This window comes from Hyperolius riggenbachi, chromosome 4 (genome assembly GCF_040937935.1).
Source record: "Hyperolius riggenbachi isolate aHypRig1 chromosome 4, aHypRig1.pri, whole genome shotgun sequence".
NCBI classification, from domain to species: domain Eukaryota; kingdom Metazoa; phylum Chordata; class Amphibia; order Anura; family Hyperoliidae; genus Hyperolius; species Hyperolius riggenbachi.
In genome coordinates this window covers 490,157,170-490,172,510 of record NC_090649.1, presented here as the reverse complement: position 1 = coordinate 490,172,510, position 15,341 = coordinate 490,157,170, and the positions used below count along the sequence as shown (strand labels likewise).

The following is a 15,341-nucleotide window of genomic DNA, read 5'->3' as shown; positions in this document are numbered from 1 at the left end:
TTGGTTAATGGGAATTCGGCAGTTCATGGGCACGACCGCTTACCACAGAAACCCTTAATTGGCCGCAGGGTTGTATCATTAGTGGGCACCTTAACCACCCTGGCGTTCTATTAACCACTTAACGACCGGCGGCGGCTGGTCTTTCCTGTATTTCCATGGAAACGGCCGGGGAAGAAATCCCCGGTGTTTACGTCGCATGGCGCTGCTGTTGCAGCAGCGCCGTGAAGGATATTGGTGATTCCCGGCCTCCGATTGGCTGGGGATCGCTGGCATCTGATAGGCTGAAGCCTATCTGAGGCGGTACAGGACTGATCGCTGGGGAGGGAGGGAAAGAGGGAAGGAGAGGGACGGGGAATAGCGCTGCAGAGGGGGTCTTTGAGGCGCCCTCCTCTATGGAAATATAGCCGGTGGCGATCAGAACCCCCCCCAACAAGACATCCCCTAGTGGGGAAAAAAAAGGGGGGGGGGGGGAAGTCTGATCGCCCCGCCTGCCAGCTGATCTGTGCTGGGGGCTGGAGAGCCCACGCAGCACAGAAATTAAAAAAATGCTGCGGTCCTTAAGTGGTTAAGATCGCTAGGGTGGCTGCGCAGTATTTTGAATTTTTTTTTTTTTAAATTCTGTAGCTAGCCTAGCACTAGCTACATGATTCCCCCCTCCCTGCAGCATCCATCCCACCCATCCGATCGCTGCCGGCGTTCAAACCCACCAGGAAATCCCGTTCTGAACGGTATTTCCTTTAGGGCTTCCCCCGTCGCCGTGGCGACGATCGCGATGACGTCACAGCAAAGTGCTAGCTACGCGTTTTAAAAAAAAAATTGTGCAAATCGGCCCAGTAGGGCCGGAGCGGTGCACAGCGACGGTCATGGACGAGCTGAGCTCGTCCATACCGCCAAGAAGGTTAAGGGAAGTTTGTAAAATGTGTAGGCCTTGGGGTGTGGCAGGCATTTACTTATCATGGAGGCCTGCTCCATAGCTTTAAAGGGACTCCGAGCACCTCTCATGGGCATGCCTTTAAGCCAGACGACTTCCAACTAAGTCATGCTATGACCCCTCTGGAGGAGCCTCTTGCAATGGCCATGCGTGTCACTTCCTCTTCCTGCTTCATTCAGTGATGCATTTCTATAACAGAGAAGACAGGGGTGACCCGGAAGTTATAACATAGGCAAGATGGCAGCCGCGATTTTTAAATTGAAATCGAACGAAACATATTTGGTGTAGAACGGCGATTCAGGCATCAAATGAAAGAGGAGAGCACAAGCTACAGAAAGGTGTCCATCTTTCAGTACTTTGCAGTACTGGTCAGAGTCTTAAAGGCATGCCTATGAAAGATGCTCTAAGTCCCTTTAAGGACCACTATTGCGAAGAATTGTAAAATTTAAAATGTTTATACATTCTTATACAAAGTCCATTACTCCCCGAGAAAAATGCACTAAAAATTACTACTCTCCTATTTTCTTGACGCTCACAGTAATAAGTAAAAATCTAAAAGGGCCCATACACTGGTCAATTTCAGCCATCGATAGATCAAAAATCGATTCTATTAAATGTATAGATCGATCAATTTGTGTCCGATTTTGATCGATTTGATCTATCTGACAGGATAGAAAATTTAGGTCGATCTGCTGCTGGCAGAGTTGAATTGGAATCTAATGGTCCAATAATGCATTTAGATCGATTTCCAATAGATTTCCAATGATTTCATTTGGAAATCTATTGGAAATCTGTTGCTAGTGTTTGGCACACATCAGATAGATTCCTGTCAGATACGACTTGACAGGCGTCTGACAGAATTCTATCTGGTCGAATCTGCTGCAAATTTATCAGTGTGTGGCCATCTTAACATATCTGACAGGTTGTTTTGGACTAGACCATCTCCACATGGGTATTTCCATGTTTTGTTTTATTTTATTTTGTTCTTAACCACTTCACATCCAGACCTTTTTTCCCCCTTGTGGACCAGAGCAGTCTTTACATGTCAGCTATATCCCTATTTAATCAGCATTAACTTTATTCCTACTTATGACACCTAAATGAAATATATATTGTCGTCTTAAAGACAAACTAGGCTTGCATTGTATGGCATTTTTCCCTCAACCAGCTTGGTTTTCTGTGCATTTTAATGGGAACAAAAATTGAAAAAACATTATTTCTCAGTTTTACAATTTCCAGTTTAAAAATAAAAATCGGTACTGTAGATTAAAAACACACATTTTGTTTGGCTATTTCTACTGATAATCACAAAACATAGATTATGTTCCTGTCACAATTTATGTTGATGATATTTGATTCTGAAATAATGCTACAGAGTGAATTTTTCACTATGAACTGAGAAAATAAAAGCATTTTTAATGGTAAAAAATCAATCTTACTGGCTCAGGAAATATATATTCCCCTTCACCAATTAGTGCTTCAGTAAATAGCACCAGAGGTGTGCACAGGAGAAAGCCCAATTCTGCACTATATTGCTTCTGCTACAAGACTTAGATCTACGTCCTCATGGCTTAGATGAAGTCACAGAGGACGTAGATCTGCTGTAGTGGTGGTTAAAAGCACTTAATGGCAGTTGCTCAGTCCAACTGTCAGACTAGTGTGAGAGGCCACTCAACATATTTGTATTATACCTTTCCAGGAATTGCTTTTGTAAAGAATAATTGAGATAATGAGAACCCCCCCCCCCCATGGAGAGATGGACTAGTCCAAAACCTGTCAGATCTGGGAGATGCAGTCCATCGATGCTGTTGCATCTCCTGGCCAAGGGATGTAATACCCTCAATGTCTCCTGACATAAAAAAACGTATGATATAATAAGTTGTATGTGTAGTACGGATAAGGAATATAACATTAGTAGCAAAGACAATAGTCTCATTTTTATTTTTAGTTATATAGCTTTTTTTTTTTTTTTTTTTTTAAATAACATTCCATCATTCTGTCATATTTACAGTTTGCAAACTACCCTCTATATATTTTAAACTATGAACTGGAGCAGAGGTAATAACCCCACCTAACGATTTTCCCGCCGATACACGGACGATTCGATCACAGTGATTGAATCGGCTGTGAAATCGCCGAGCACACCGCTGACAGAACGATCGATTTCCGTCCGAAATCGATCGTTCCCGTTGATTCCCGTCGAGACGTCCGTGCAGAAGATTTTTCTCGATCGCCGGCGGTTCGGGAGTGCGGCGTTCGAATGCCCGATGACCGACGCAATACAGCGAGTATACATTACCTCACCGCTGCTTCTTCTTCGCTCCAGGGCTGCAGCTACACAGAACTTCCTGTCCCGGCATGAAGTTTAAAGAGTAGAGCGCCCTCTACTGTTTGAACTTCCCCTGGACAGGAAGTTCAGTAGCTGCAGCCCTGGAGCCCGGAGCGGAGAAGAAGACAGCGGGGACCAGGGGACTCGCACCGGCCGGAACAGGTAATGTATGCAGGGGGGCCGGGGGGGGGGGGGGGGGGTGGCAGCTCCACAGATTGTGATCGGCTTCATGCTGAAATCGATTCACAATCTGTTTGCAGTAAAGGCAGCCATACGATCCCTCTCTGATCAGATTCGATCAGAGAGGGATCTATCTGTTGGTCGAATCTGATGGCAAATCGACCAGTGTATGGCCACCTTAACTCTTCCTGTACTGGAAACAATAGGAGAATCATTCCTTTGCTACTAATGCTTTATGTTTTAGCTGTACCATACATACAGTTCATTATATCATAAGTCTTTTTTCACTTCAGTGTCACTTAAAGTGAACCAGAGACGAAGCACCCTCATGTATTTTACCATATATATCAGTGGGAACATTAGAGAAAACACCTACCCTGCTCTCTGCTTCATCCTGCACTGCTCAGCCTGCCTGTTATCAACCCTGATAAGAATCCCGGACTGAGCATTCAGTCTGGCTTTGCTCAGCAATTATTCTAGCTGAGTCATTATAGCAGAGCCACAAGGGGGCAGGCTTGGGCTTGAAAAGACATCAGAAAAGACAGACACAGCTATAATGATTCCTGAGCAAAGCCAGACTGAATGCTCAGTGGGGGATTTTATCAGGGCTAATAACAAGCAGGCTGAGCAGTGAAGGATGAAGCAGAGAGCAGGGTAGGTGTTTTCTCTAATGTTCCCACTGAAATATATGGTAAAAGATCCACTTACCTGGGGCTTCCTCCAGCTAGGTCGGGTTCCGGGTCGGCCTCTTCTGCTCTCCACGGTGTGGGTCACGTGGTCCGGCCGACGTCATCAGGACGGTACTGCGCAGTAGTAGTAGTTCTGTGCCTGCGCAGTACCGGCCTGATGACGTCGGACCACGTGACCCGCGCCGTGCAACGCAGAAGAAACCGACCTGGAACCCGACCTGGCGAGGTCGGTTCTGCAGCAGAGAAGACCGGGAGCCTTCGGAGCTGCGGCGAGGGCACAGGACGGCTGCCACGGACTGGAGGAAGCCCCAGGTAAGTGGATTTTTTTAATTTAATTTACTTGGATGTTTCCTTTAAGAGCAGGGGTAGGGAAGCTATGGCTGGGGAGCCAGATGTGGCTCTTTTGATAGCTACATGTGGCTCACATAAAAATCAGTAGGGGTTGATTCACTAATCTACACTGCTCAAGCAGCGCAGCTTAGTGTGGCAGCGCAAGTAACATTTTCACTGCTGTAGCACGCACCACCAACTTACTCGCTCTTCCGCCAAATCTAACAGCCGCTCCAATTGTCCCACGCTTTGTAGGACAAGGTCCCCGCACTTTGGCCCAATAGGCTGCTTGTCACTTGTATATAGTTTAAAACCTATTGTACGGCTCTCACAGGAATTACATTTTAAAGTGTGTGGCGTTCATGACACTCTCAGCCAAAAAGTTTCCTGACCCCTGCTCTATAGGATATCTTGGGTGTAATTATTTTTCAAAAAGGATGTATAATTTGTGTATGGGGTGTTGTGCGGATGCTTACCGGACCTCCCGTGCTCTGGCGTATCCCTACGGTCACCTGTAACAATCCACATATTCGTTTTCCTGGTTAGCGCTGTCGGTGCCCTTTGACCCGGACATACTAAGCTTGGGAGCCTTGCGACTGCATGAAAGTGCTTACGTCATATGGCGTCTCTGGCTAGCATGGTCAGAAGACGCTCAGGCGGATATACTGCGCATGTGCAGCTTAGTATGTCCGGGTCGGAGGGCACCGACCATGCCAACCAGGAAGAGGATTATGTGGATTAATACAGGTGAACTTAGGGAGACGCTGGGGCATGGGACGCATGATAAGTCTCCGCACAACTCCCCATACACACATTAGACGTCCTTTTTGAAAAATAATTAATGCTAAGGCATCTTTTAAAAGGAACTCGAGGTGTGAGACCTGTGGAAGCTGCCATATTTATTTCCTTATAAACAATTCTAGTTCCCTGGCAGTCCTGCTGATCTTTCTGGTCAGTAGGGTGTAAATCGCACTCCTGAAACAAGCATGCAGCTAATCTTGTCAGATTTGTCAGAGAAATCTGATCTGTGTGCTTGTCCAGGGTCTACGAGGGTCTTGGAGGCAGAGGATCAGCTGGACAGCCAGGCAATGTGCATTATTTAAAAGCAAACAAACATGTCAGCCTCTCTATCCATCTTACCTTTAAGGGTAAAGTTTGTTTGACAAGTTCTATAAAAATTAGTGCTCAGTTCCCTTTAAAGCACAGGCTGGGAGCAGCGAGGACAGAAACATTGCAATAGTTCTAAAAAAAAAAAAAAACATTTTTACCATCTATTGTAAAGGTCACTGTGACTGTGCAAACATAACGCTGTTTTGTCCTAAAAGTGAGAGTGGCTGGGAACGGCGGCGGCTGCTTCATTAAGCTGTGTAGCGGTATGGCACCTTTGTGCGCGGCGATGCGCGATCCGCTGATTTGGATGTGTGCCCCTCCCGTTGCAGTCACTGGGCGCTAGGGAGGGTCAATGACCTGCAAATAATTTTTTGTTGATGTAAATTTTTGTTAATTTCTATTTTCAGCTGTAAACAAAATTATGTCACCATTAATTCGACGCTGGCCAAAGCTACTGGGAAGGAGAAAGAAGGGAACGTGAAAGATGTGGACAAATTCCATTTATATCACAACTTTACCTGCAGCGTATTCAGGATTCAGCATCACCAGGTAAATGCCATGCACTGTTGTTTTCTAGCTGTACCACGGAAGATCTCACGCTTCTGTTCTGCAGCGTACTAAAAGGTGTACATGTAAAAAAGGCATCTGGGAAATTGGGGTGCAGGGCTAAGCCGAGAAACCACTCACCCTGCTCCGGCAAAAGTCCCAGTGTCCATTAACTCTTTCGGTACTGGCTGCCTAACCCCCTTAAGGACCAGGTGATTTTACATGGGGGGGGGGGGGGGGGGTCAGGCAGCTGGATCCTTGCTGGGGCTAGCTTGGGCATGGTGTCCCTATGGTGGCCAGGTGTACCCCATATTGCAGGCAGCCTTTACTCACCTCCCAGTCTGCAGCGATGAGGAGCTGTAGATCCCTCCGCACTGGCCGGTGTAATGTCTGATTGCGCTGCCCGGAAGCTCCCTTCCACACTGAGTAGCACGCATGCTCAGTGTGAAGGTAATTATGCTGCTGATGGTAAAATACTAAATATCTCCGCTTCCACACATCCTACACTCACCAAATTTTCAGGGTAGGGAGAGGATCCCAGGAACGACCTCTATGCCAAATTGCAGCCCCCGAGCCCCGCTGGTTCAGGAGATAGATTAGAGAAACCTATCTTGGGAACCAGTGGGTCTCGGGGGCTGCAATTTGGCATAGAGGTAGTTCGGGGGGTCCCCTCCCTACCCTGAAAGTTTGAGGAGTGTAGGATGTGAAGAAGCAGAGATATTTAGTATTTTACCATCAGCAGCATAATTAAATAGGAACTGTGGCCGCACAGTCTCCTACTGCGCATGTGGTGCAGCGCAAATCCAAAGGCAGCGTAATCAGACACAACACCGGCATCCCCACTCACACTGACGTTAAGTTCGGGTCGCGACTTGATGAGGTCATCAAGCCAGGTTTCGTCACTTACGTCAGAGCGAGTGGGGATGTTGGCCAGAGTGGAGGGGAGCGCCGATCGCCGGGGGAACGTCAGGAAGGTGAGTGGATCCTCTTCTTCCCCCACCGCCGCATCACTAACAGTGATCACTACGATCCACCGGCGATCGTAGTGATCACATGATCAGGAGCCATATGCGATGGATCTTGATCAGTGAGGGGAGATGCCAGCTGTCATATGACAGCTTAGGCCCGGTTCACACTTGCGGTGGCCCTCCGGAACCGCCGTGCCGGAGCCGCACCGCTTGCAGAACGGACGGAACGGACGCACGGCATAGCAATGAAAGCCTATGCGTCCGTTCACATGCGTCCGTTCTGCCGAACCGGAGCCGGACCGGATCCGGGCCGGATCCGGACTCCGGCCTCCGTTCCAACATGCGCTATTTTTTCATCCGGCTCCTCCGGCAGCCGTATCCGGGGCGGAGCCGGACTGCACCATCCGGCCAATACAAACCAATGGGAACCGGAGAGCGCACAACACACTGGCTGAGAAATCTGGATGTTCTACCCCACTTCCTATGGGGATTGTTGCGGCGATATTGGATGGGGACACATGGGCAAGCATTTTGGAGTGGAGCAGCACAGCTGGATCCGGATCCGGAGATGTTGGCAGCATGTCGCAGGTGGAGGTGAGTGCTAAACAGCAGAGGGCCTGATTCCACAGGTCCCCCTTCTGCTGACCTCCCAGACCCCCAACTTTTTTTTTGTTTTTAACGTTTTTTTGCCAAACGGATCCGGATCGCATCCTGATGGACACCTGATGCAACCTGACCGGATCCGGATCGGATCCGGATCAGAACCGTACGGTTCCGATCCGGATCCGGTCCGGATCCGGTCAGGTCATCCGGTCCGTTTGGCAAACAACCGCAAGTGTGAACCGGGCCTTAATCTCCCTTCTCGGGTGCGCACAATCGCGGCGGGAGCGGATACGGTGAGCGGCGTAAACCCTACGCTGCATCAGGTTTAGACAGCCACAAGTGCAGCGTAGGATTTACATGCGGTGGTCCCCAAAGGGTTAATTACTATTCCCCTCCAGGCCGCCATGGACTAAGGGGGTAAGATACATTCTCAGCTATACCTAGCAGAGAACTCGCTAAGGAGCTCAACAAGTTTTACTGCAGATTTGAAAACAACCCCTCCCCTCCTGGCGCCCAGGAAGCTGATCCCACCCATCCCAGCACCCAGGCATCCATGTTACAGGTCCCTCTATCCACCCAGCCTGCCCAGATCTTCTCTACTGTAGTGAGTGTCTCTGAGACTGACGTCCTGAAGCTCCTCCGGAAGACTAATCCACGGAAAGCCTCAGGCCCAGATGGTGTGTCATCATCCTGCCTGAAAAGCTGCGCTAGCCAGCTAGCCCCTGTCCTCGCGTCCATATTCAACAGATCACTAGCAGAAGGCAAGGTCCCCGTCTGTCTCAAGAAATCCATGATCATTCCTGTCCTCAAAAAACCAGGACTGTTCAATCTAAATAACTACAGACCTGTGGCCCTAACTCCCACCATTATGAAAACCTTCGAGACTCTGGTCCTTACCTACCTGAAAGGCTCCATGGATGCCTGCCTGGACCCACTCCAATTTACTTACAGGGCAAACAGGTCCACGGATGATGCCATAAACACAAGCCTGGCTTACATCATGGAACACCTGGACAGACCTGACACCTATGCAAGGATTCTCTTCCTTGATTTCAGCTCTGCCTTTAATACCATCTGCCCCAACATCCTACATGGCAACCTCACTCAACTTGGTCTCGACTTCACCCTTTGTGGTTGGATTAAAGACTTTCCTCACCAACAGGACACAACTAGTTAAACTCGGCAACTGCTCCTCTCAGGAAAGAACCACCAACACGGGGGCCCCGCAAGGTTGTGTGCTGTCCGGGTTCCTGTTTTCCTTGAACACGAATGACTGTTCCTCATCCACGAACTCTGTCAAGGTCGTTAAATTCACAGACGACACTACCATCCTTGGCCTCATTGGGGGTGATGGGGAGAATGACTACAGAAACGAGATTGAACGCATTTGCAATTGGTGTAAGGAACACAATCTGGTACTGAACGCAGGGAAAACAGTTGAACTGGTTATTGACTTTAGAAGGCGCCCTTCCACAATCAACCCTGTCTCCATTGATGGCACTGTGGTTAACAGGGTGTCTAGCGTACGGTTCCTGGGCACCACCATCACAAATGACTTGAAATGGGTGGATAACACCACAAACACTCAAAGGAAAGCGCAACAAAGGATGTACTTCCTGAGACAACTTAGGAAGTTTGGAATGCCGCGGAAACTGTTTACTTGCTTCTACACGGCCACCATTGAGTCGATCCTCTGTTCCTTGATTATCATATGGTATGCTGGTGCCACTGCAAGGGACAGACTCAAACTCCAGAGGGTTATCATCTCTGCAGAGAAGATAAGGTCACCCCTGCCACCACTAGACCTCTTGTTCACCTCCAGACTATGCTCCAGGGCAAATAAGATACTGAATGACCCTTCACACCCTGGCTGGCACCGCTTCAATCGGCTTCCTTTAGGCCGTCGCTTCCGCACCATCCCCACTAGAACCACCAGGCACAGGAATACCTTCTTCCCTCAAGTTGTACTGCACCTGAACTCTCGCTCCTTCTCATGCGAGGCCCGCTAGCCTTCCACTCTCGCCAATCCTGTCTCGTGGCATAGCTTTTTGTCTTCTTTGTATCAATGTATCTGTATGACTAACAGCCGCTTGTAAACTGTTGTTCCTTGCCATGCCGTGTATGCCAGAAATAATTCCGGGCGAGACACCTGTTACACTCGGCGAATAAAAGAGATTCTGATTCAGAGGGGAAAAAAGTCCTGCAGCCAATGGAATTCCAGCTGAAAGGGTGAAACCCCTCCCACTCAGTCACGTTAGGCCTAATTAGATTCAGCCATGGAAGCACAGCCTTGTGGGTAATGACATCACATGCAGCTACTTCCTGATTTGCTGCTACACACTCCAAATTTTTAGGGTAGGGTGGGAAACCCCCTGATCTACATCTGTTGCAAATTGCAGCCCCCGACCTCCCAGTTCACAAGATAGCTTCATTATGCCCTATCTCAGGAACCAGCAGGACTGGGGAAGCTGCAATTTGGCATAGAGATAGTGAGTGCAGGAACTCCCATTCTGTTGCTGTTAAAGTGTACCAGAGATCTAAAAATAGCAAGAATCAATACTTGCCCGGGGCCTCCTCCAACCCCGTAAACACGTCTGAGTCCCTCGCCACCGTCCTGCGGTCTGCTGTTCAGCTTCAATCAGCCCCGGCAATTTGATCAGTCGTGTCCAGTCCAGGTCTAATGCGCACGTGCGGGAGGTCCATGCATGCCCAGTAGATCCGGACTGACCCAACTAAGCCAGTTACCGGGGCTTATTGCTGCTGAACGGCAGACGGCGGGAGGACGGCGAGGGACTCAGACGTCTTTATGGGCTGGAGAAAGCCCCGGGCAAGTATAGATTCTTGCTATTTTTAGATCTCTGGTATACTTTAAAGGAGTGGTCCAAGGAAGATAAAAATAAAAATTAAACTTATCTGGGCATTCTTCCGTCCTGTGCCCTCACCGCAGTCTGCTGGCTCCCGGTCCCCTCCAGTGGCGAAGCTGACCTCGCTAGGTCAGCTTACACGTCTGTTCTCTGTGCGCTCCAGCGTGCGGTTCACTGGTTGCACTGACGTCATCTGGACTGTACAGTGCAGTAGTTCTGCGCCTCCGTTGTACAGTCCAAATGACTCTGAGAGCCGCTCGCGCAGGCGCAGTAGGAGTTCTGCGCCGAGGGGACCCAGGACCACCAGGGTGGAGCGAAGCTGCGACATGGGCACAGATCTGGCAGGCAGGGGCTGTAGGAAGCCCCAGGTAAGTGGATTTTTTTAATTTTTATTCTGCTTGGATGTGTCCTTTAAGAAGCCACTGGATTCCGCAAGACAGGAACTTATTGAATTTAATTTAAAAATGACAGACCTGTTATGCATAAACTTAGTGCATTGCTGATTAATGCAAATTTAAATATGCATTGATTAGCTGTGCACTAAACGTATTGCCAATTCACAAGAATACAATAGCATTCCAAGGGCTTTAGTAAATAGTGCTTTGTATTAGTAGCAAGCAGAGCTACAACCATGACATGTTTTGGGCGGAGCCCTTCCTCCGGTTGTCCTGTGCATTAAAAAATGAGGCTGAACTCATGCTTGAATGTAGTGCTCATATATCATGCAGCACTTTGCGGGGTCATTTTACTGTTTGACACAAGTACTTTGTGTATGTTTATGAGTGTGTATGCATTTTACATACAGTACAGGGTGCGCAGCATTGGGAGCAGTGCCCACCGACGGCCCAGTCCGGCCCTGGCGAATGGCACATGCACTGCATCTTCATCCAAAGATTATCCTCACAGGAGTCTATGCAGGAACCATAAGGCACTGTAGGTATCTGCGTGCAGGCGCCTGAGGGAAAGGCGGCTCACTATCCTCCCCAAGCACCTCCCTCCTTCCCTATGCAGAGTCCTCAGCAGAGTGTAGATGAGAGGTTACTCACCCGGCTCTCGGCATTCCACTGATGAGATCTCCCTTCAGTCAGGGGGACCTCTATCTACGTAATACTGAGGATCCTCTGGCTACCGAATACTAAGGGACACCTGTAGCTACCTATGATGGGCAAGGGAAGTAAGGGAGAAGTGACAGCTGGGCCAGCCAGTACATTTGCAGTGCAGTTCGGCGGAATTTGTAGGTTCATGGAGGGTGAAGACTAAGTTGCCAGGACATCTGTGCCTATAGGCTCCTGGGAGGTAAATCCGGGCCTGTGCTGATGTCACTGCTGAATCTTCACCAGTGATTTGCTGAGTATCCGAGTTTTGAGGAGAGAGGGGAGTGTCTTTATTCAGAACTCCAGAAAAATTATCGTCCATATGATTTAAATCACAGTTGTTGTTGTTATTGATTTTGTAAAGCGCCAACATATTCCGTGGCGCTGTACAAAGTAAGAGACAAACATGGGGTACATAATAATACAGACAATGGTGTGCACTAATATACAAGATACAGAATTGGTACAAAATGCAGAATTGCTAATGAAAGGGACAAAAGTAACATGAGGAGTAAAATGTATAATGAATTCCAAGACTCAAAAGGTTGAGAGACAATCTAGAGGAATATGGGGGGAATGAGAGGAGGGGTTAGTATACAAGAGTCATACCCAGAAGCAGGATCTAGGAGGTCAGCTTGGTCAGAGGGGAAATGGCCTAAAGAAGAACGTAAGCTTGTCGGAAGTGAGGAAGCAGGAGGGGGTCTGGAGAAGGGAGATAAGTGTTGAAGAAATGCTTTGGATTGTGGAAGTAGGAGTATTTTGGGGAAGAAAAATAGGACTGTTTTGCCGCAGAGAGAGCATTTCTGAAATAGCTTGAAGCTTTTTTTGTATGAGATGAAGTCCTCACTTGTGTTACTTTTCCTCCATGCCGTTCAGCTACTCTAGAGCACCTCTTCAGCTGTTCAGTAGCCTTGGTGAGCCAGGGTTGGCAACTGACACGATGGGGGCAGACAGGGCCGGTTCTCTCATGAAGCAAGGTGAAACATTTGCATCAGACGGCAGAGATTTCAGCGGCAGCATATTTGCAGTATGTTTACACTAACAGCATGTAGTCAGAGTAGGAGGAGAGCGAGGTGAAGAGGTCATCATTGGGGAAAAGCAGCTTGTTGTGCTGTGTGAGGAGTCTGACAGTGAGTGAGGAGAGGGGAGGCAGGAGAGCATCATTGGGGAAAAGCAGCTTGTTGTGCTGTGTGAGGAGTCTGACAGTGAGTGAGGAGAGGGAGGCAGGAGAGCAGCAGTGTTTCATTTGACTTGCAGAGCAGATGGGACGAGGTGACACTGATGTCCTGACTGAAGGAGGAATGGAGGACAGCCGACTGGCTGAGGGTGAGCAGTTTGTTACAGACCTGCAGCCAGCCAGCCAGTGTGTTGCATATGGTCCCTTGCTGACTGAGGAATTAAATGAAGCAGAGTAAATTATCAGGTACTTTGGGATCATTCCAAATTGAGGAGGGGGGGGGGGGGGATGGGGCGGACATTGGTAAGCGGTGGGATGGCATGGAGCTGTGGTGGTGTATAATCAGCTTAGTCTGGGTCAGTGAAGGATTGTGTGAGGAGAGGTGCCAGAGACAGATTGCATGTCTATGTTGTGTAGTTTCTGCATATACACTATGTGAGCGCGGTTGTGCCAGGGTAGTAGGAAAAGAGGAGGAGAGAGAGGAGTTTAGTAAGTTATGGTCATAGAGTTATCTGGATGAGTAATGTTCCTGTGTAAATGGAACCTGTTTTTGTTTGTTTTCTGGGTTTATATTTTGAATTGTTCTGTAGTTGGATTTCTGTAAGTGAATTTGGGGTCTGTCACATTTTATTTCACATTTTACTGTTCCAGATTTCTATTGCTGCATTAGATTTGTAGAGTCGCCACTAGGGGGAGTTGTGTATTTAATGGAATTGCTTTCCTCAGAATACAATATTTGCTATATACTGTATATATACTGTACATCTGTGCTGAAGCATTTTTTGCAAATTTATGTTAACAATTTGCTGTCTCTATGTGGTTAAAATGAGTCTCTGCACTCTCCTACAAATTCTTAGATAACACTGTTTATCTCTGACTTGATAACATCACTACAAAGTTATAAAATAATGACCCCTTTCCTCTTCCCAGGGAATTCAATGGCAGAGTTAATTAGTTAACAAGTGTAAAATACATATTCCAGGAGCAGACCGTAGCAGATTGTGTACATTACTTAAAGCAGCCATACACTGGTCGATTGCCACCACATCGACCAACAGGTAGATCCCTCTGTGATCGAATCTGATCACAGAGGGATCTATTGGCTGCCCATTTTGGCACACAGATTTTGAATCGATTTTAGGTTGAAATATATTCACAATCTGTGGAGCTGCCGCCTGCTCGCCGCCCCCATGTGCTCCCCCAGCCAGCAGTGATACATTACCTGTCCGCTGGCTCGAGTCCCTGTTCGTGCTGACGCTTTCTCCAGCTGGCCTGTCTCCTCATCACTTCCTGTCTCCTCCTGTGATGAGCGGAAGTACAAACAGTAGAGGGCGCTCCGCGCCGGCAGACAGGCAGTGTATCACTGCTGCTATGCTGCGTTGGTCGATCACCGCTAACTACTCGCTCCCAACCTGCCCGTGATCGAGCAAACTCTTCCGCTGGGACAGATCGCTGAAATCGATCAGTCAACATTTGTGTTATCGATTTTTATAGCAGATTTGATCAGCGTGATCGAATCTGCTGTGTGTCGGTGGGAAATTGACGCAGTGTATGGATAGCTTTAATTTTTACATCTGATACATTATCAAAACAAATGAACTGTTTAAAGAAAACCTGAACTGAAAATTAAAAGTCAAAGTAAGCATACACAAGTCATACTTACCTTCCATGTAGTCTACTCCTCAGTGTCTTTCTCCTGTCCAGCGTCCTGTTTGTTCACTGTGATCAAGGGAATTTTCCATCCTCCATTTTGAAAATGGCCATTACCCCATAACAGCTTTCTGGTCAGCACACAGTTAAACGGTAACATCGCTCACTTGAGCCATAGGGAAACATGGACATTACCTGGTACATAAGTTTTCCTCTCAGCTATAACTGACAGCAACTGATATTTTACTGACAGCAACTGATATATTTTAGATCTGACAAAATATTGTCAGAACTGGAAGGGATTATTGTCAGAAGAAAATGGTGAGCTTCTGAGAGGAACTGATGGCAAGGTAACTATGTAATGTTCATTAGAAGTTACTTCATGTGTTTATTTTAAATATTTTTCCTCAGTACAGGTTCTCTTGAGGGCTCGTTTCCACTATAGCGAATCCCCATGCGGGCACTGCATGCGGATTCGCATACTTAATGTTAGTGGATAGGGCTGTTTCCATGTGTGCGGCGGCGGCGGCGTTTTTCGTTGCGGGGAAAATCTGCACGACAGGGTCGTGCAGATTCGCGTGCGGCAGGAATGCGGGCTAATCGCCGCTAATGTATTCTATAGGGAAATCGCATGCGGCTTTGTCATGCGGATTTCCCCGCGATTTCGCATGCGATTTCGCATGAAAGCCAATGGAATTTAACACAGGCAGTGACATGGTTAAAATCGCATGCGAAATCGCGGGTAAATCTGCATGCGGAAACGCAGCCGCATGCGATTTCTTCAGCGGTGGAATCCAGGCGATTCCGCACCGCTACAGTGGAAACGAGCCCTGAAATAAACAGGAGAAATAGACAAATAAAATGTGTGGC

The 15,341-nt window shown here is 47.9% G+C and overlaps 1 protein-coding gene across 6 annotated transcripts in view; it reads left to right on the top strand.

The window, feature by feature from the left end:
• Window positions 1–15,341, top strand: part of SRBD1 (S1 RNA binding domain 1) — a 308,196-nt gene that overhangs the window by 60,135 nt on the left and 232,720 nt on the right. For all 6 annotated transcript variants that reach the window (XM_068233032.1, XM_068233030.1, XM_068233027.1 and 3 more), the window contains one exon: window positions 5,977–6,118. In XM_068233032.1, the coding sequence (XP_068089133.1) occupies window positions 5,977–6,118 (142 nt within the window). The remainder of the gene's footprint in view (window positions 1–5,976; window positions 6,119–15,341) is intronic.